Here is a 20,671-nt window from a genome sequence, read left to right on the forward strand (position 1 = left end):
AAAGGAAAAAGAGTGAAGTGGGAAGAAATAAGACTTGATCACCCTGTTTTCCATGGCAGAGGTTCTCTGAATAAAACACATATTTAATGATGAAGTACACCTACAAATGTACAAAACCAGTTTTCTGAGAGACAACATATGATCTTCTGATAAACAACATCTAATCTTCAAAAATGTCATTCTATTTCAACTATTTGTCTAGAATTATTGTTAGGAAGAAAAAGGAAAAATAAAATGACTTCTTGAGATATTTTTCAGCATTAAGAACGACTAAACAAAGGTCCAGATAATTACCAAATTTCCCCCAGAATTTGTTTCAATTTAATAATACAGGAAAGAATCCACAGTACCTAGAACCCTATAATCTCCCTTAATCTTGAACATGAACACTAAACTCCCTCCCTCTCACATCAGGCAGCAGTCTCACCTTCACTGACCTTTCAGTTGTGAGGAAACTATAAGCTATAATAGAAAGCTAAAACAGAATAAAGATTAATCCCAAAACTTGTCAAGAAATGTATCAATAATCAGCAATATAAAATGAGCCAACAACATGCATTCCAAAATTTGTTTTTAGCCATGGTTTCATGTGAAGACATAAGTGGAATATTCACTATATTCCCAACTGACACAAAGCTGAAAAGCAATGCCAACAAATTGGGCAATCTGGAAGAAATGGACAAATTCCGGAAACAGGAAGAAATAGGAAATCTGAACAGACCCATAACCAGTACAGAAACGGAATCAGTAATCAAAAATCTCCCAACAAACAAGAGTCCAGATGGCTTTCCAGGGGAATTCTACCAAACATTTAAAGAGTTAACACCTATTCTTTTGAAGCTGTTCCAAAAAACAGAAATGGAATGAAAACTTCCACTCATTCTATGAGGCCAACATTACCTTGATTCCAAAACCAGACAAAGACCCCACTGAAAAGGAAAACTATAGACCAATTTCCCTGATGAACATGGATGCAAAAATTCTCAACAAGATACCAGCAAACTGGATCCAACAATACATGAAAAGAATTATTCACCATGATCAAGTGGGATTTATTCCTGGGATGCAAGGCTGGTTCAATATCTGCAAATCTATCAATGTGATACATCACACTAATAAAAGAAAGGATAGATACATCACACTAATAAAAGAAAGGAAAAGAACTACATGATCCTCTCAATAGATGCAAAAAAAGCATTTGACAAAATACAGCATCCCTTCTTGATACAAACCATTAAGAAAGAAGGGATAGAAGGATCACACCTCAGGATCATAAAAGCCATATACAAAAAACGCACTAATATCATCCTCACTGGTAAACTGACAGCTTTCCCCCTAAGGTCAGGAACACGATAAGGACGTCCACTCTCACCACTGTTATTCAACATAGTGTTGGAAATCCTAGCCTCAACAATCAGACAACACAAAGAAATAAAAGGCATCCAAATGAGCAAGGAGGAAGTCAAACTTTTACTCTTCACAGACGGCAGGATACTCTATGTGGAAAATCCAAAAGACTCCACGGAAAAACTACTAGAGCTGATACATGAATTCAGCAAAGTTTCAGATATAAAGTCAGTTTACAGAAAGTGATTGCATTCCTATACACCAATAATGAAGCAACAGAAAGAGAAATCAAGGAACCGATCCCATTTACAATTGCACCAAAAACCATAATATCCCTAGGAATAAACCTAATCAAGGAGGTGAAAAATCTATACACTGAAAAGTATAGAAAACTTATGAAATCAATTGAAGAAGATGGATTGGAAGAACAAATATTGTTAAAATGTCGATACTATCCAAAGCAATCTACATATTTAATGTAATCCCTATCAAAATAACACCAGCATTCTTCACAGAGCTAGAATAAACAATCCTAAAATTTGTATGAAATCAGAAAAGACCTGGAACAGACAAAGTAATGTTGAAAACAAAAATTAAAGCTGGAGGCATCACAATTCCACTTCAGGATGTAATACAAAGCTGTAATCATCAAGACAGTACAGTACTGGCACAAAAACAGACACTTAGATCAATAGAACAGAATACAGAACCCAAAAACGTATGGCCAACTAATCTTTGACAAAGCAGGAAAGAATATACAATGGAATAAAGATACCTCTTCAGCAAGTGGTGTTGGAAGAACTGGACAGTGACTTGGAGAATGAACCTGGACCACTTTCTTAGACCACACACAAAAATAAACTCAAAATAGATTAAAGACCTAAACGTAATACAGGAAGCCATCAAAATCCTAGAGGAGAAAGCAGGCAAAAACCTCTTTGACCTCGGCTGCAGCAATTTCTTACTTGACATGTCTCCAGAGGCAAGGGAAACAAAAGCAAAAATGAACTATGAGGACCTCAGTCAAGATAAAAAGCTTCTGCACGGCAAAGGAAACAATCAGCAAAACTAAAAGGCAACCAACTGAATGAGAGAAGATACCTGCAAATGACATATCAGATAAAGGGTTAGTATCCAAAATCTATAAAGAACTTATCAAAATCAACACCCAAAAACCAAATAATCCAGTGAAGAAACTGGCAAAAGACATGAATACACACTTTTCCAAAGAAGACATCCAAATGGCTAAGAGACCCATAAAAAAACTGCTCAATATCACTCATCCTCAGGGAAATACAAATCAAAACCACAATGAGATACCACCTCACACCTGTCAGAATGGATAAAATTAACAACTCAGGCAACAACAGATGTTGGTGAGGATGCAGAGAAAGAGGAACCCTTTTGCACTGCTAGTGGGAATGCAAACTGGTGTAGCCACTCTGGAAAAGAATCTAGAGGTTTCTCAAAAAATTAAAAATGGCACTACCCAATGACCCAGCAACTGCACTACCGGGTATTTACCCAAAAGATACAGGAGTGATGATTTGAAGGGCACATGCACCCTAATGTTTACAGCAGCACTATCAACAATAGCCAAAGTATGGAAAGAGCCCAAATGTCCATCAACGGATGCATGGATAAAGATATGGTATATATATATACAACAGAGTATTACTCAGCGATCAAAAAGAACGAAATCTTGCTATCTGCAACAACGTGGAAGGAACTAAAGTGTATTATGCTAAGCAAAATAAGCCATCCAGAGAAAGACAAATACTATATGATTTCACTCATATGTGGAATTTAAGATACAAAACAGATGGACATAAAGGAAGGGAAGCAAAAATAATATAAAATTAGAGGGAGACAAACCATGTGAGGCTCTTATATACAGAGAACAAGCTGAGGGTTGCTGGAGGGGTCTTGAGTGGAGGGGAGGGCTAAAGGAGTGAGGGGCATTAAGGAGGACACTTGTTGGGGTACACCTGGGTGGTTCACTCAGTTAAGTATCCGACTTCAGCTCAAGTCATGATCCCACAGTTCATGGGTGTGGGCTCCACATCGGGCTCTGTGCTGACAGCTCAGTGCCTGGAGCCTGCTTCAGATTCTGTGTCTCCCTCTCTCTCTGTCCCTCGCCCACTCACGCTTTGGTGCTCTCTTTCTTTCTCAAAAACAAATAAACATTAAAAAAAAATTTTTTTTAAGTGGACACTTGTTAGGATGAGCACTGGGTATTATACGTAAGTGATGAATCACTAAATTCTATTAATTATTATTACACTATATGTTAACAAACTTGGATTTAAATTAAAAATAAATAAAATTAAAATTTTTAAAAACACAAAAAAAGGAAAAAAAAGCTGAAAAGTGTATTACATACAAATTGAGTGACAAAATCGAGACCTGAAAATAAAAGCTTAGAATAATTACCGAAATCATTAAAAATAAATAAATGTAAAATACTGCCACTAAATTTAGCTTATATACAGATAAAGACATAAAGGGGTATTTTGCTTGTTTGTTTTTACCTGAATAATTTGCCTAAAGTCAATAACTGGGTTATATTCAGAGATACTCATTCACAAATGCTCCAATTTCTCTGTCTAGTTCTATAAAAAGAGTAAATGATACAACCATCTTTTTTCAGACTCATATGAAAGTTTTCTAGTCTGAATTTATCAAATTTTCAAGACTTTTTTCACAAATCATCACCACCCACTGACTTTTGTAAAAGTTAAATAGAATAAAGCAAGTTCTACTAGCATCTTTTGTCATAGAGATACCCTTGTAAAAATTATTCTCTAAATATAACCCTAAATTTGAGGAAATCTTCCCAAAACTAATAACATATAAAAGTAAAATGTATGACAATAACAAAAAGCAGAGGAGGGGAGCAAAGAGAAGTAGACTGTGTTAAGTTTTTATATCATGTGAAATAGTCCATTATTCCTTGAAGAGAAAAAGTGAAAAGTTAATGCATGCCTGTGTGTGCATAAACCCCAGAGCAACCACAAAAGATAAAAAATAAAACAAGTTTGGCTAATAAACCAAAAGTGAAAACAAAATATAACACACACACCAAAAAAAAAAAAAAAAAAAAAAAAAAAAAAAAAAAAAAGCCAAAAACTAAAAAACAGAAAACAGAAAACAAAAAAACAAAACAAACAAAAAAAACTCAACCCCAAAAGAGGAGACATGAGAAGGAAAACAAAATACAGAACAGATGGGACAAATAGAAAACAAACAGCAAGATGATGGATTAAAACCTAACTGTAACAAAACAGGGTGGTAGTGGCATAAGGATAGACTGGAGAGTCCAGAAATAGACTCATACATGTCATCAAATGATTTTCAATAAGGGTGCCAAGATACTAGCAAAGGAATACAGTTTTCAACAAATGGTGGTGGAAAAACTGGTGAACCATGTGGAAAAAACTTAACCTCTACACCTCACACCAGATACAAAAATTAACTCAAAGGGAATCACAGACTGGAGTGTCTGGGTGGCTCAGTCGGTTAAGCATTTGACTCTTGATTTTGGTTCAGGTCATGATCTTATGGTTTGAGGGATAGAGCCCCAAGTCAGGGTTTGCACTGACAGAGCAGAGCCTGCTTGGGAATCTCTCTCTCCCCCTTTCTGCTCCTCCTCCACTCACATGGGCACGCATGCATGCAATCACTCTCCCTCTCTCTCAAAATGTATAAATAAACTTAAAAAAAAAAAAATGGATAACAGACTTAGACCTAAAAGCTAAACCTTAGGGGCCCCTGGGTGGCTCAGTCAGTTAAACATCTGACTTCAGCTCAGGTCATGATCTGACGATTTGTGGGTTCGAGCCTTGCTGAACGCTGTGCCAACAGCTCAGAGCCTGAAGCCTCCTTCAGATTCTGTGTCTCCCTCTCTCTTTGCCCCTCCCCTCCTTGCTTGCATGCATGTGTGTGCATGCGCATGTGCTTTCTCTCTCTCAAAAAACAAATTCAGGAGAAAAATAAGCTAAACCTTAAATTTCTAAAAGAAACATAGCAAAAGATAAATGTCATCATACCATGAACAAAGATCTCATAGAACACAAACAGCACCACTCAATTTTTATAAATTGATAAATTACAAGTGCAGTGGCCCAGTCAGTTAAGCGACTGACTCTTGATTTTGACTTAGATCATGATCTCACAGCTCACAGGTTCAAGTCCCGTGTCAGGCTCTGTGCTGACAGTGCAGAGCCTGCTTGGGATTCATTCTCTCTCTCTCTCTCTCTCTCTCTCTCTGCCCCTCCCCTGCTTGTACTCTCTCTCTCTCTCAAAATAAATACACTTAAAATAAATTGAAATACTAAACTTCATCAAACTGAAAATCTGCTCTTCACAGATACCATTAAGAATGTAGGTGATGGGGAAATGGGTGTTCACTGTACAATTCTTTCAACTTTTATGTTTGCAATTTTCCACAACAAAATGCTAGAAGGAAAACATGATGAGCAAAAGAAGCCAAACAGAAAAAGTTCTAGAACAAATTGATTCGTAATGTCAAACATCAAATCAGTGGTTGCCTATGGCAAGAGATGGGGTGAATGATGACAGAGGAGCAAGAAAAAACTTTCTAAGGTGATAGAATTATTTTATATCCTGATTGGAGTGTTGGCTACATGGATATATACATTTACCAAAACTCACTGAACTGCAGAGTAAAAATATATGCCTTACATTATATATAAATTATACTTAAATTAAACTGATTTCTAAAATATGTTCCCTATATCTCACTCTGCCCCTCACCCCATCTCAAAAGTAAACATTAAAAAAAATTTAGGGGCGCCTGGATGGCTGTCAGTTAAGCTTCTGACTTCAGCTCAGACCATGATCTCGCAGTCTGTGGGTTTGAGCCCTGCATCAGGCTCTCAGAACCTGGAGCCTGCTATGGATTCTGTCTCCTCTCTGCCCCTCCCCCTCTCTCTGTCTCTCTGTCTCTGTCTCTGTCTAAAAAACAAACATTAAAAAAAAATTTTTTAAGATGTTCCCTATAGAAAATCTGGAATATGCAGAGAAATTAAGCACGCCCATCACACCAACCAAATAAAGTATCACCATCCTTCTCTCTTCTGACAAAGACCATGCCTACTGGAAATAAAAATATACCTCATGTCTTCCTTAAAGGCAATACAGAAATACTGGTTAAGCCCCTGAATTTTGGAATCCCTTTCTCAGGTGAGTCAAAACCTACTAACTTAAATCCCTTCAACTCCATTACTACTGTTACTAACCACTGTATGCCTAAATCTCCTCAACTGAAAAATGGAAATATTTACCTTAAAGGGTTCTTGTAAATTTTAAACAAAATAATGTATGCACACGCTGGCTTTTATTATTATTTTTAAAGATGAAGAGTCACCTAGCTTTTAGAAATCATCCTGGCAGGGGTGCCTGGGTGGCTCAGTCAGTTAAGTGTCCAACTTCAGCTCAGGTCATGATCTCGAGGTGCATGAGTTCGAGCCCCGCGTCGGGCTCTGTGCTGACAGCTCAGAGCCTGGAGCCTGCCTCTGATTCTGTGTCTCCCTCTCTCTGACCCTCCCCTGTTCATGCTCTGTCTCTCCCTGTCTCAAAAATAAATAAAACGTTAAAAAAAAATTAAAAGAAAAAAAAAAGACCTCAAGTGGAGAATAAGGATAAAGGCAAATCAGAGGAATGGCAGGCAGGAAGGTGGTTATGAAAATAAGATGGTTAGGGGCACCTGGGTGGCTCAGTCGGTTAAGCGTCTGACTTTGGCTCAGGTCATGATCTCGAGGTTCATGAGTTCAAGCCCCATATTGGGCTCTGTGCTGACAGCTCAGAACCTGGAGCGTGCTTCACATTCTGTGTGTGTCTCTCTCTGCCCTCCCCTGCTCATGCCTCTGTCTCTCTCTTTCTCTCAAAAGTAAATAAACATTTAAAACAAAAATCATCCTGGCAAAAAAAAAATCCACAAGCTTCCGTTTTCTCTTTCTTTTTTTTGGAGGGGGGGGGGGTAGGCCTTTAATCCTCTTAGGTACACCCACCTCAAGTTAGTCTATCTTATTCAAATGAACCTCAATTCCTCTTGAACATCATATCAAAACCCTGGGGGCACCTGGGAGGCTCAGACTGTTAAGAGTCAAACTCTTGGTTTCAGCTCAGCCCAGGCTCAGCTCATGATCTCATAACCATGAGATGGAGGCGTCACTCCATGCTGACAGCACAAAGCCTGCTTGGAATTCTCTCTCCCTCTCTCTCTGCCCCTCCTCCCACTTGCACTTTCTGTCTCAAAATAAGAAAACATTAAAAAACAAAACAAAACAAAAACCCCTGAACTGTTAAAGCACCCAAAGGGTGGGGTAACAAAATAAATACAAATGAAACAAAAAACTAGATTAGGAAAGCTGGCAGCTGGCTAAGAATGTAGGATCTAATGTGGTGAGCAAAACTGCCCAAGGAAACAATTTCTCCTCGGATAAAGTCCAACAAGTTTATTAAACAAAATTTGTTTTTGCTCTTCCTGTATCATTTGGGTCAAAATATGTAAGCTGGAAGATATTAAGAACATGTTCTAAAGAATAAGAACTAGAGTCATAAGGAGAAAAAACAGAGTTACTTACATTCTAATGATTGAAGGTAAAGGCATACCTGGAAAACTGGATTAGGAAAAACACCTCTGGGTAGAGAGCACACCCTTAACGTGAATTCAACAATATGAAAACAATGAAAAAATAATTTAAACCATGTAGATTATGCTTGCAATTCTGCTCAATAATTATATACCCAAATGAACACAAGAAAGATAAAATTTTACCATTCTCTAGTTGGTCTCACTTCCCATGTGCCTCTCGTGATATAAACATCTTACTGTGCTGTCAGATTCTAATGTTGAGAGCCATTTATTTTTCCCACAACATGAACCATAAACATAGCCTACTACTTCTTCTAGTGTTTAACAATGAAATGTGATTTGTTCCAATACTAAAGGAAAAACAGGATACACTGGACTCTAAGAGACTGTATGTCTATATTTTATGGCCAACTTTAGGGATTTCCAAGGTTATTTTGACTGACATTTTTGCCTACCTTGGGTCTGTGTATTCTGACAGCAAAGTGAAAATCCTTGTGGCGAGAACTATAATAGCAAGCCTATTAGACAACTGAGGATACTAGTATGGAGAAACCAAGGATTCATGATCCTCTATGCTAATGTCAGCCACCTTATTCAACAAACCCTTTTTGGCTGTTTTGCTACTAGCCACTGCTCAAGGTCACAATTAAGAAGATAGTTAAGATACTATTCTATCCCCCAAAAAGCTCACATTCTGGATAAATATAGTAATCTTAACCCCAATGTGGATTTCCATACATGTAAGTCTAGCCTAGACACATTTACTTATATACTTTATGGGCAATCTTTAGAATTTTGGTTTCAGTATATATATGAGTTCTTCCTGTTAGAAATAATCAGAAAAAAGAGCAACTGATGATTAATAAAAATGACAGGAAAGAAAAGAAAAAAAATTTTTTAAGTATTTATTTTTGGGAGAGAGAACAATCAGGAAAGCATGTGCACACAGGCTGTCAGAGCAGAGCTCTACGTGGGACTCTAACTCACAAACCATGAGATCAGGACCCAAATGGAAATCAAGAGTAGGACACTTAACCAACTGAGCCACCCAGGCACCCTGAAAAGAAAAAATATTTTAAATTGAAGCTTGTTCAAGATAAAGGAAGATGACTGAAATGGGAATAAAATGGGTAATTTCAAGAGTCTAAAAAGAATGATGTACTCTGTGATGGCAAATCACAGGATAAATACAAGTTAGGTGATCCAAACTTTTTCCATCCAAGCACCTAGGATCAGATCAGAATCTGGAAATGTTAACTAGGCAACAGAAATTAATTTTACAGTAGCTTATTAATATTTTAGAAGATAAACTACCATTGATAATATATTAGCTACCATTTATTCAGTTTACTATTTTCATTCAACAAGTATTTATGAGAGTCTATTATAATGTGGCCACTGTTGTAGGCACTGAGATCAGCAGCCATGAGCAGGATATAGAAAGTCTTTGCTTTCATGAAAATTAGATGCAAATGAAGACAAACAAGGCACAAGTAGACAAACAATCATGATAATTTTAGAGAGAAATTTGTGCTATTAAGAAAATAAAACAGGGGCGCCTGGGTGGCTCAGTCAGTTAAGCGTCCGACTTCGGCTCAGGTCATGATCTCGTGGTCCGTGCGGTCCGTGAGTTCGAGCCCCGCGTCGGGCTCTGTGCTGACAGCTCAGAGCCTGGAGCCTGTTTCGGATTCTGTGTCTCCCTCTCTCTGACCCTCCCCTGTTCATGCTCTGTCTCTCCCTGTCTCAAAAATAAATAAAACGTTAAAAAAAATTAAAAAAAAAAAGACCTCAAGTGGAGAATAAGGATAAAGGCAAATCAGAGGAATGGCAGGCAGGAAGGTGGTTATGAAAATAAGATGGTTAGGGGCACCTGGGTGGCTCAGTTGGTTAAAGCATCTGACTTTGGCTCAGGTCATGATCTCGAGGTCCATGAGTTCAAGCCCCATATCGGGCTCTGTGCTGACAGCTCAGAACCTGGAGCCTGCTTCAGATTCTGTGACTCCCTCTCTCTCTGCCCTTCCCTGGATTGCACACCCTCTCTCTCTCCCTCACTCTCTCTCTCGCGCTCAAAAGTAAATAAACATTAAAAATTAAAAAAAAAAAAAGATGGTTAGCTATTGGTTTTTTTAACAACCAAAATTCTCTACATATTCTCTCAGATTTATAGAGGTAAAGCAGTCTGTGTTTGACCTATTCCTCCTCTTTTCATTTTATTATGACCAAAAAACTTTTTTTTTTTTTTTAATGTTTATTCTTGAGACAGAGAGAGACAGAGCATGAATGGGGGAGGGTCAGAGAGAGAGGGAGACACAGAATCTGAAGCAGGCTCCAGGCTCTGACCTGTCAGCACAGAGCCCGACGCGGGGCTCGAACTCTGGGACCGTGAGATCATGACCTGAGCCAAAGTCGGCCGCTTAACCGGCTGAGCCACCCAGGCGCCCCCCAAAAAACTTTTTAAGTATAGTTGACAATGTAACATTAGTTGCAGGCATACAGCACAGTGATTCAATCTCTCTGTGTTATGCTATGTTCACCACAAGATGCTGCCATCTGTCATATGATGCTATATAATACCATTGACTATATTCCCTATTCTGTACCTTTTATTCCTATGACTTATTCATTCTATAACTGGAAGCCTGTATCTCCCACTCCCCTTCACCCATTTTGTCCATCCCCACCTCTCCCCTCTGGCAACCACCAGTTTGTTCTCTTTACTTATAGGCCTGATTCTGCTTTTTCTTTATTCATTTGTTTTATTTTTTAGATTCTACATATAAGTGAAATCATATGGTATTTGTCTTTCTTTGACTTATTTCATTAGCATAACATCCTCTAGATCAATCCATGTTGTCACAAGTGGCAAAATCTCATCCCTTTTTTATGGCTGTATAAGATTCCATAAAATGGCCATTTTTATCTGGTACTATATACAGTTCTTTAAAGAAATGTGATTTCACAGAAAATACAATCAAATCTGTGACACTCTGCAGATGTTCTGTAATAAAAGTATTACATCACATGATTTTCTTCACTTAATGACTACCTTCTATTAAAGAACACAGTTGTTAAAGTAGACTTAGACTTTGTAAAATGAACCTATTTACATGTGTACTTTTTCACATATTTAAACATGATTCTACCACTAACAGTTGAGAAGAGCCAATTTCCGTATCAACAATGTAACTTGCTGCTGGTATTTATCAAAAACAAAAGTTCACATTTTGTTTAAACATGGTAAATTATACATGTAACTTTCTCTCAAATTTCCTTGCAATCCCCACTAAATGAAAAAATATTTTAATTCACCAAAAAAGAAAAGGAGCTAACAACAAGAAAGAACAACAAAATCTTATCTGACAACAACTCCCAAAAGAGAACAGGAAAAAAAAAAAAATGACTAAGATGTCATGAAACCTAACACAAAAATATTTCTTAAAATTGAAGGACATAAGCCCTTGCTACCTCCATCCTCAGAAATCACCATTCTCCTCATCCACTCCACTCCAGTCACAACAGCTTCTTGGCTTTTCCTTGAGCAGGCCAAGTATGCTATGCTATTTAAACTGCCCGAAATGCTTGTCCCCCAGATAGCCACAAGGATCTCACTTGTTTCCTTTCAGTCTGTGCTAAAAATGTTTCCTGGTCCTTGAGACCATCCCCGATCATCTTACATTTCAAAAGTTAACCTCACTCCTGTCTTCTTTTACCAGCTCAGTTATTGCCATAATCACCATATGTAAAATTTACTTGTTTTCCCAATAGAGCCTAGTCTTTGTTTTCACCATTATTATGTGCCCCAAAGCTTAGAACACAGAGTTGGTATTCAATAAATACGTGTTGAGTTATTACTTAAAATAACCTAAAGTTGTGACACAACTATATCAAAAGAAAGGGTGAAGAAAGAAGTGTGAATTTCTTTTCCATAAGAAGATAACTGGCACAGCAAGGCTCAAACATTCTGACTTGTGAACCCCTTTAGACTCTTAAAAATAATTGAGAATCTCCCAAAACTTTAAATTCTAGGTTATATTTAATACAATATTAGAAAATAAAATTAATGCTTAAAAATTTATTTTTTAAAAACAGCAATAGTAAGTCTATTACATGCTAATATTAAGTAACATCTTATCTCTTCAAAAAAGTTAAAGAGTAGTACTATTACACATTTGTGCTAATCTCTTTAACGTCTGACTTAATAGAAGAAACTTGGGATTCTTAAATCTGCTTCTGTATCCTATCTAATAAGAAATCCAGCTTTTGGGCACCTGGGTGGCTCAGTCGGCTGAGCGTCTGACTTCAGCTCAGGTCATGATCTCATGGTCCATGAGTATGAGCCCCGCGTTGGGCTCTGTGCTGACAGCTCAGAGCCTGAAGCCTGCTTTGGATTCTGTGTCTCCCTCTCTCTGCCCCTCCCCCACTCACCCTCCTCTCTGTCTCTCTATCTCTCTCTCAAAAATAAATATAAACATAAAAAAAAAAAAAAAGAAACCCAGCTTCACACAAATATGTACTCAAAAGAGAAGAATATCTTGGGGCACCTGGGTGGCTCAGTAGGTTAACCATCTGACTCTTGATTTTGGCTCGGGTCATGATCTAGAAATTCGTGGGTTTGAGCCCCACATCAGGATCCACAGCTAGCAGCACAGAGCTTGCTTAGGATTCTCTCTCTCTCTGCCTCTCTCTCTGCCCCCCACCACCCTGCTCGCACTCTTTCAAAATAAATAAACTTAAAAAAAAAAAAGAGTATCTTTAATAACTTTGTCAGATAAGTGTATACACTATTCTTTGATATTAACCCAAAACAAAACTTAGTAATTATAATTTTGTAAAGGTTACTTGTAATGCTGAATCTGATAACTTATCAATGTAACTTCTTATCATTTCATTAAATATCTATTGATTTATCTTGCACTTAAATAGATCTTTCACACATACATGATTTTGTAATATCATGCACAGGTCATTAGAAAAGTTGGTCCACAAAGTTATGCATATCTTCCAAACACTGACACATTTCATTATATAATAGTCATTTTATACACATTTTGTTAATATCACCATCAATTTCATCAAAAAGGTCCTAAGAAGCTGCCAAACACATAGTGGCAGATATGCATTCCAAAATTCTAATTTTTGCTTGAAAGCCTTAATTTTATCTTGGCAATAATTTCTGTCAGTTGTTTTCCCTCACTTCATTTATTTTTGAGAAAACATACACAAATACCCAAGTTTAAGTAACTACAGTTTTCATTCTTTCAAGTAAAAATACAGTTCCATTAAAAAAAAGCAACTAAGTTTGCTAGTTCATCCTGCAACTCAATCAATCACACAAGTACTTTTCTTCAAGACAAGCATAATTTGGGATGAAGCAAAAGTGCCTTACAACATTCTCATTTTATCACATGAAATATTAAAAAAAAAATATTAAAAAGACATGTACTCAAGGGTCAAGATTAATAAGACAGGTTTTACTGCTTTATAAAGAACTTTGTTAAAAGAAACTGGTTTTATTTTTGTTTTTTTCATGGTTTTCATTCTTAAATGAAACTGGCTTTGTAAATGTGTAGTAATGAAAAATATGATGACTATTAGTACAGTTTTAGCCACGGTCTTAATATGCACTGCAGGGCCAGCAGTTTTACCCATCACTGTTTGTACTATCACTGCAAATGCCAACATAGTTAAGTAGTGAAGAACTTACTATTATCAAATAGTTTCATTCAACCCAGTCAATTTGCTGAAACACTTGCAGACCTCCCCACAAGAGGCCATACTGCTGTGCTGTATACATATAAAATAGTAAGAGGAGATAGATCTTCAGGGAAAAGAAGAGGGATGGCAAGAAAATTTATTTTTCTGTGTATACCCTTCATATCTTATGAATTTGGTACCCTGTGTATTGCTTTTATCTTTAAAACTTAAATATATTTTTTAAAAGACAGCAAAATCACTGACATCAAAAGTAAGCAGATATGTAAGCATACTATAAGAAATATGATAGTAATACCAGAAAAAAAAAAAAAAAAAACCTCTTAGGAGTTCGACTTCAGCTCGAGTAATGATCTCACAGTTTGTGGATTTGGACCCGCTGTGCTGACAGCTCAGAGCCTGGCGCCTGCTTTGGATTCTGTGTCTTCCTCTCTCTGCCCCTCCCCCACTCACGCTCTGACTCTCTCTCAAAAATAAACAAACATTAAAAAAATTTTTAAACCATGTACATATATTAATTGCCTCAAAAATTAACTGGTTAAAAACCATTCAAATTATTGTCTGGTATCTTGGTGGCTGCTCCTGCTTGGGGCCATCCCTCACCTAAGGCAGGAAGATGGTGGCTGCAAAAAAGACAAAAAAAGTCACTGGAGTCAATTACCTCTAGTCTCCAACTACTTACGAAAAGTGGAAGTATGTACTGGGGTACAAGCAGCTGAACATGATCGGACATGGCAAAGCAAAACTGATGATCCTCGCCAACAACTGCCCAGCCTTGAGGAAATCTGAAATAGATTATTACACCATGTTTGGCCAAAACTGGTGTCTATCACTAGAGTGGCAATAACACTGAACTGGGCACAGCATGTGGGAAATACTACAAAGTATGCACACTGGCTATCATTGACCCAGGTGATTCTGGTATCATTAGAAGCATGCCAGAACAGACTGGTGAACAGCAAATCACACAAAATTTTCCTTAAATAAAACTGGCCAGAGCTTGTTTTAAAAAACAAAAAAGCCCAAAATACTGTCTGGAAAAATACTTACAAATCAGGGTTAAAAAATAAATAAATAAAGCAAATACCCACACACAGGTGAGAAAATGGCTGTGAGACATACCTTGTAACAATATCCAGAAAAATGTCCATGTATTTCCACTCATATTTGAAACATTAGTCTATATTATAATTAAAAATCTCACTTAAAAAGCTAGTTAAGGGGCACCTGGTGGCTCAGTCGGTTCAGCGTCTGACTTCGGTCATGATCTCGTGGTCTGAGTTTGAGCCCCACGTTGGGGCTAACAGTTCAGAGTCTGGTGCCTGCTTCAGATCCTGTGTCTCCCTCTCTCTCTGCCCCTCCCCGGCTCATGCTCTGTCTCTCTCTCTGTCAAGAATAAATAAACATTAAAAAAAATAATAATAAATAAATAAATAAAATAAAAGGCTAGTTAAAAAGCAACAATTTCCTTCAGACTAGAATGTCTGACGACTTAGTTAAAAACAATGAGGTATGCACACCTTGTCATTTTTAATTTTTTTTTTTAATGCTTATTTATTCTTCAAGAGAGAGGATGAGCAGGGAAGAGGCAGAGAGAGGGAGACACAGAATCCGAAGCAGGCCCGAGGAAGCTGTCAGCACAGAGCCCGACACAGGGCTCGAACCCACGAACTGCAAGATCATGACCTGAGCCAAAGTCGGACGCCCAACCAAATGAGCCACCCAGGCACCCCTACACCTTGTCATTTTTAACAGTTAAGTGATTAAACCCTCAACATATGAAATGTAACACAAAGTAAAATAATATTTTATTTTTTCTATTTCATTTGATCATAATTAAGATCAAATCAGAACTTATTTATTTTTAAAAATAGAAAAATAGGGGCGCCTGGGTGGCGCAGTCAGTTAAGCGTCCGACTTCAGCCAGGTCACGATCTCGCGGTCCGGGAGTTCGAGCCCCGCGTCAGGCTCTGGGCTGATGGCTCAGAGCCTGGAGCCTGTTTCCGATTCTGTGTCTCCCTCTCTCTCTGCCCCTCCCCCGTTCATGCTCTGTCTCTCTCTGTCCCAAAAATAAATAAACATTGAAAAAAAAATTTTAATAAAAAAAATAAATAAATAAAAAATAGAAAAATAATACAGTGTTTTATGGCAAATATAATAAATTACTACATTTATTTACTTCATAAATAAAATCTTCATAGAAATATAAACCCACTATCAACATCTAAGTTTAGGTTTCTCAGAGGATGTCCTGATCCAGGAAATAAGAGATTATTTCTATATATAAACAGAAAACTCAAGGATGCCTGGGTGGCTCAATGGGTCGAGTGTCTGACTTCAGCTCGGGTCATGATCTTGTGGTCTGTGAGTTCGAGCCCTGCATCAGGCTCTATGCTGACAGCTCAGAGCCTGGAGCCTGCTTTGGATTCTGTGTCTCCCTCTCTCTCTGCCCCTCCCCCACTCATGCTGTTTCTCTCTCTCAAAAATAAATAAATGTTAAAAAAAAAAATTAAACAGAAAACTCAAAAGCAAATTGGACTCCTCACTAAAAGGAACCAGGGCTCCTTAAAGATTCCAAGACTGAGACAGGAAAGATATAAGATGAGCTTGAATTTCTTGTTGTGCCAGAGAGAAAGGAAATACAGTATTCATAAAAAATTATGTATGTCAAAAAACACAGGAGCCAGGGTGGAGAGGCTCTCACTGGACAAACGTGGGATAATTTGAGCATCAAAATAAGTAAAGGCAGTAATGGATTTATAATCCATTGAATAAAACACGAAGTAGATAGGTTCATATTGATAATAGATAAAAGAGTGCTTCTTCCATACAACAGCCTATTGATTAGAGATGGTAGAGTTTGAAATAAGCATTCTGCAACCATCAAAGTAAATATCAACAGAGGCAAGAATCATCAATGGATGTTTACATAATGTCATTATCATCCCTAACAAAATTAACATAATTCCTTAATATCTAATATCCTTGATATATGATATCCATTCACATTCATATTTCCCCCAAAGTGTTCCAAAAAGGACTTCCTACAATTGATTTGAGTGAGGATTTAAACAAGGTCAACACATTACATTTGGTTGCTACACATAAAATATTTTTAACATCGTCTGTCAGCAATTATGGAAAAGCCTAACACACAAACCAAACAACTTACACTTGTAGATTCTCCAGAATCAAACACAATCCAATGCCTTTGCTGTTCCCTTTATCTGCAAGATTCCTCAAAATTATCAGTATGGCTGATTCTTTTTAGTAAATGATCACAACTCATCACCTCTAAAAAGAAGTTAGGCCCTCCCTAACCACCTAATCCACAGTACAGCTCCACTTCCACTCATTCTTCATTACATGGTCTTATTTTCTTCATGGCACTCACCACTACCTCAAACTATTCTGTTTATTATGTTTCCCACAGTAGAATGACAACTCCCTGAAGGCAAAGTGCCTTCCTCACTGGAGACCAAAAACAATACTGAGAACATGAGACATTCAATAAATACATACTGAGTAACTAAGTAATAACTCAGTACCCTTATTTAAAATGTAAGCTCAATTTAGTATTTGTTTTTAAACATCTATAGCTCACTCCACATGTAATGATATGAATTGAATACCTGTAGAAACCTGGGTCAGCTGTTACCAAGAATCGGTGGGATCAGGAAAGAAAGAACAGAGGTGTAAGGCATTCAAACGCAATTCTGGACTTTAACTGAACGATTACAGGTTTCTGAAAGAAAAATTATTCACGATGATTTAAAGAGCATTACCAGAAATAGAACAAATTTCATCTCTTAGTATCATATGAGAGCTATTAAATCATATATAATATCTACAACGGGAGAGAAGTATTATCTAGAACAACAAACATGGCTGCCTCCTGGGTTTTTTTCTTTTTTTTTTCTCACCTAATATAAACATGAAGGAATTTAACTCTCAGTATAGCACTTCTTTCTAGGAATTGAATCATAATGAATACACCAATAAGTACCAAAAACACCTAACTAAAAATATGAATCATTAAATTGGGACCTAGAGAAACCTAGAAAGCCATCCCACACTTCTCATTTAACAATTGAAAGAGATCAGAAGCCAAGGATGGTTATCAATAAAGTCACCTATCTAATGAATAGCAAGCAAAGCTAGATCTAAAATCCAGATCTCCTATCTCCAGCCTTATACTCTTTCATAAGATAATGTCACCCATAGAATGCTAATGTCAAGTTACTAACATACTTTAATTACTATCATTTTTAATGTTGTCACTTTTTTTCTTCCTATTGAAGTCCTAGCTCACAGAGAAAAAAGTTAAAACAAGACACATATAACTATGCTCTAAGTAAATAAAGCATGTTACAGAAACCCCTCTTTGGCAAAATAATAAAATGTCTAAAAAATTTAATTGGCATGACTCAAGAGTTTTTAATCCCACTTTAAATTTTAAAATGAAAATAACGGGGCACCTGCCTGGCTCAGTTGGTGGAGCATGGGACTCTTTACCTGGGTGTTCTAAGTTCGAGCCCCACACTGGGTGTAGCAATTACTTAAAAAATAAGTAAAGAGCCACATATATAAGATCCACCATCCCTGTGAACAAGGAAAGAGTCTCCTTTAAGTTTTTCTTAAAATATTGTTCAGACGAATTCACAAACATCGTCACCAGCTTTTAGAATACTACTCTGAATCTTAGATGGCAAACAAATGAGCAGGGGAAAAATGTCATGTGTCCAAGGTTAATGAGAAGAAATGGACAAAAGTAAAATAATTCAAGGCTTTAAAAAAAATTAAGGATTGTTTTCAGAGTAAGAGGGCCTCTTTCTCATCCCGTTTTATCTCACAAACACAACCAAAGACTACTGTTTAGTATGAAAAGCAACAGTTTATATTGACATGAAAATATTTACTAAAAAACATATAGTAACAAACCATCAAAATGTAGATCTTCACCATAATAAAGCTGAGTAAAAATAGTATTACAGAACTTCCACGTAATATCGAAATCACATTCTAACGTTTGAAAGCAAACACACACACACACACACACACACACACACACACAAAATGGGAAAGCAAATGGGACCTCAGCTTATATTTTCCCCAGGCTGTTCTTTTCGACTGAAGAGGTCCCTAATACAAGAAAATTAAACATAAAAATACCAAGTAAAATAAAGTTTGTATTAAGTCGGGCTCAAAAGCTCAAACAACTATAAAATGAAGTCTATGTCAGCTGGCACCTGACCACTCCAGAGAGTTCTAAATTCATACTGCACATAAATCAAGAAACAGGAAAGCACACAATACAATGGAGTCACCTCACAGTACGAACATGAACAAATTAAATGAATACCCTATATACTTCCTGGTATTTTTAAGCACTAAAACTTGGGACTTGCGTTAAGAAGTATCTGTAAAGATCTATTATAGCCTATTTAAAAGCTATGGTGACAAACCTCTATTTCTACAGTACAGAACAGATATTTCCACTACAGCCTTGCCACTGCCTCTGACAAATTACCTAAGGACAATAATAAAATATACAGCTTCTTTTCTAATGACCAAACCAACTCTACACAAAAATCTGACGCGTCTGTATTTCTGCTGTTCCGCGGACGTTTCCTTGATCACATAAGACGGCAACTCCCTAACCGTCAGGGCTGACTTAGCGCCCTCCAACACCCCCGGTGCGGGTTACCTTCATCACTCCATTGTCAAATCGTACTCCCACGCCTCAGTCCTCAGTCCCCTTCCTAGACTCTAGGGAGAGTCCAAAGAGGAAAAGAAATCCCCTCACCCACACTCCCTTACTGTGGGGTGTGGGTGTGGGTGTGTCTGTAGACGAATGCTTTGCTCAAACACAATTAATTCTCCTGCGAAGACCCAGACCCTAAGTCACTATGGAGCCAGCAGTAACCGGCCGGTCGCCGACCCCAGCCTTCCGCGGCCGCAGCCCTTCCTCTTTCTCCCCTCCAGGCCGGCCCCTCCCCCGTTGCGCGCACGCGCGGCCTCCAATCGATCCCCTCCCCCCTAGCCCCCTCACCTTAATCATTAGCTACCCTTTTCCCAGAGTCCGGGAATCACTGGCCCAGGAAGGAAGACAGCAGATGGAACAGGGGAGGAGGATGCGTCGAGAGCCAGTGATCTGGGCTTTCAGATCTCGGCCTAATAGGCCCCTATAGTCAAGAGCTGCGTCTGTCACCGCCACCAAACCGTACGAGCGGCAGCGCCTGGTTCGGCCCAGTTCACCCGGCCTGGGTTCAGAACGCCTGATTTGATCCCACAAGAACTCCTTCCCTGAAGCTGCGGGCGTTTCTGTGCTGCGCAGACCGAACACCTCGCCACCGTCGCCGCCACTGCTGCTGTTCTCCTGCCGCCGCCGCTGCCGCCGCCTAACCAATCCCTCCTCTACCGAGCGAGCACGACACTCAGAGTCTTTACGACAGTTCGGAAAGTGAGGGAGCAGTAGTCTTCACGCCTCCATCAATATCTGTTTCTGCGCTTGCTCAGATTCATGTTTCTCAATGTCCCGCCCCCTCTTCCTCAGCCCTCCCCCTTTGTATTTGCTTTACGAAGTCTGTTAGCGAAGCCTAACGATTTCATGAAGCTCGTTATTTTATTTTCCTTGGTGATTGTATTCTACATTTAAGCAAAATACTATTTACTGGCTAATTTTTTTCGTAACTGAAAAGTACAATTAACCACAGAATTATTGACTACATTTACAGTACATTTAAACGAAAATACGGTTTACTGTCACACACAAAAAATGATACCCAAATCATACTCGCTAATGACATAAAGATCATAGCACCCCGATCTTAGGGTGAATTTGCTTCCAGAATCACATCAAAAGTGGTAACGTATCCTGGGAACTGACTGTACAATCACCTACGCCTTCTTAATTATTTTATGAAAATCAGTAGATAGCAATTGCTTCATTACGTGCATTAGGAGGATGTACGGAAGGAGAATGTAGGCTTT

At 38.1% G+C, this 20,671-nt stretch overlaps 1 protein-coding gene across 12 annotated transcripts in view; it reads right to left on the reverse strand.

Annotated features, from left to right (window-relative positions):
* Positions 1–20,671, reverse strand: part of RNF111 (ring finger protein 111) — a 126,333-nt gene that overhangs the window by 75,824 nt on the left and 29,838 nt on the right. For 3 of the 12 annotated variants that reach the window (XM_053223958.1, XM_027067377.2, XM_027067376.2), the window contains exons 1-2: positions 19,731–20,132; positions 14,361–14,463 (exon numbers count right to left, since the gene is read on the reverse strand). The exons of 1 other annotated variant lie outside the window; for it this stretch is intronic. In XM_053223958.1, the coding sequence (XP_053079933.1) occupies positions 14,361–14,401 (41 nt within the window). In that variant the 5' untranslated portion in view covers positions 14,402–14,463; positions 19,731–20,132. Of the gene's footprint in view, positions 1–7,379; positions 9,067–14,360; positions 14,464–17,310; positions 17,424–19,385; positions 19,669–19,730; positions 20,134–20,671 lie in introns of those variants that run through there. 8 more of the 12 variants (XM_027067379.2, XM_027067378.2, XM_053223955.1 and 5 more) reach the window with 7 other exon arrangements.

Source organism: Acinonyx jubatus, chromosome B3 (genome assembly GCF_027475565.1).
Source record: "Acinonyx jubatus isolate Ajub_Pintada_27869175 chromosome B3, VMU_Ajub_asm_v1.0, whole genome shotgun sequence".
Classification (NCBI taxonomy): Eukaryota; Metazoa; Chordata; class Mammalia; order Carnivora; family Felidae; genus Acinonyx; species Acinonyx jubatus.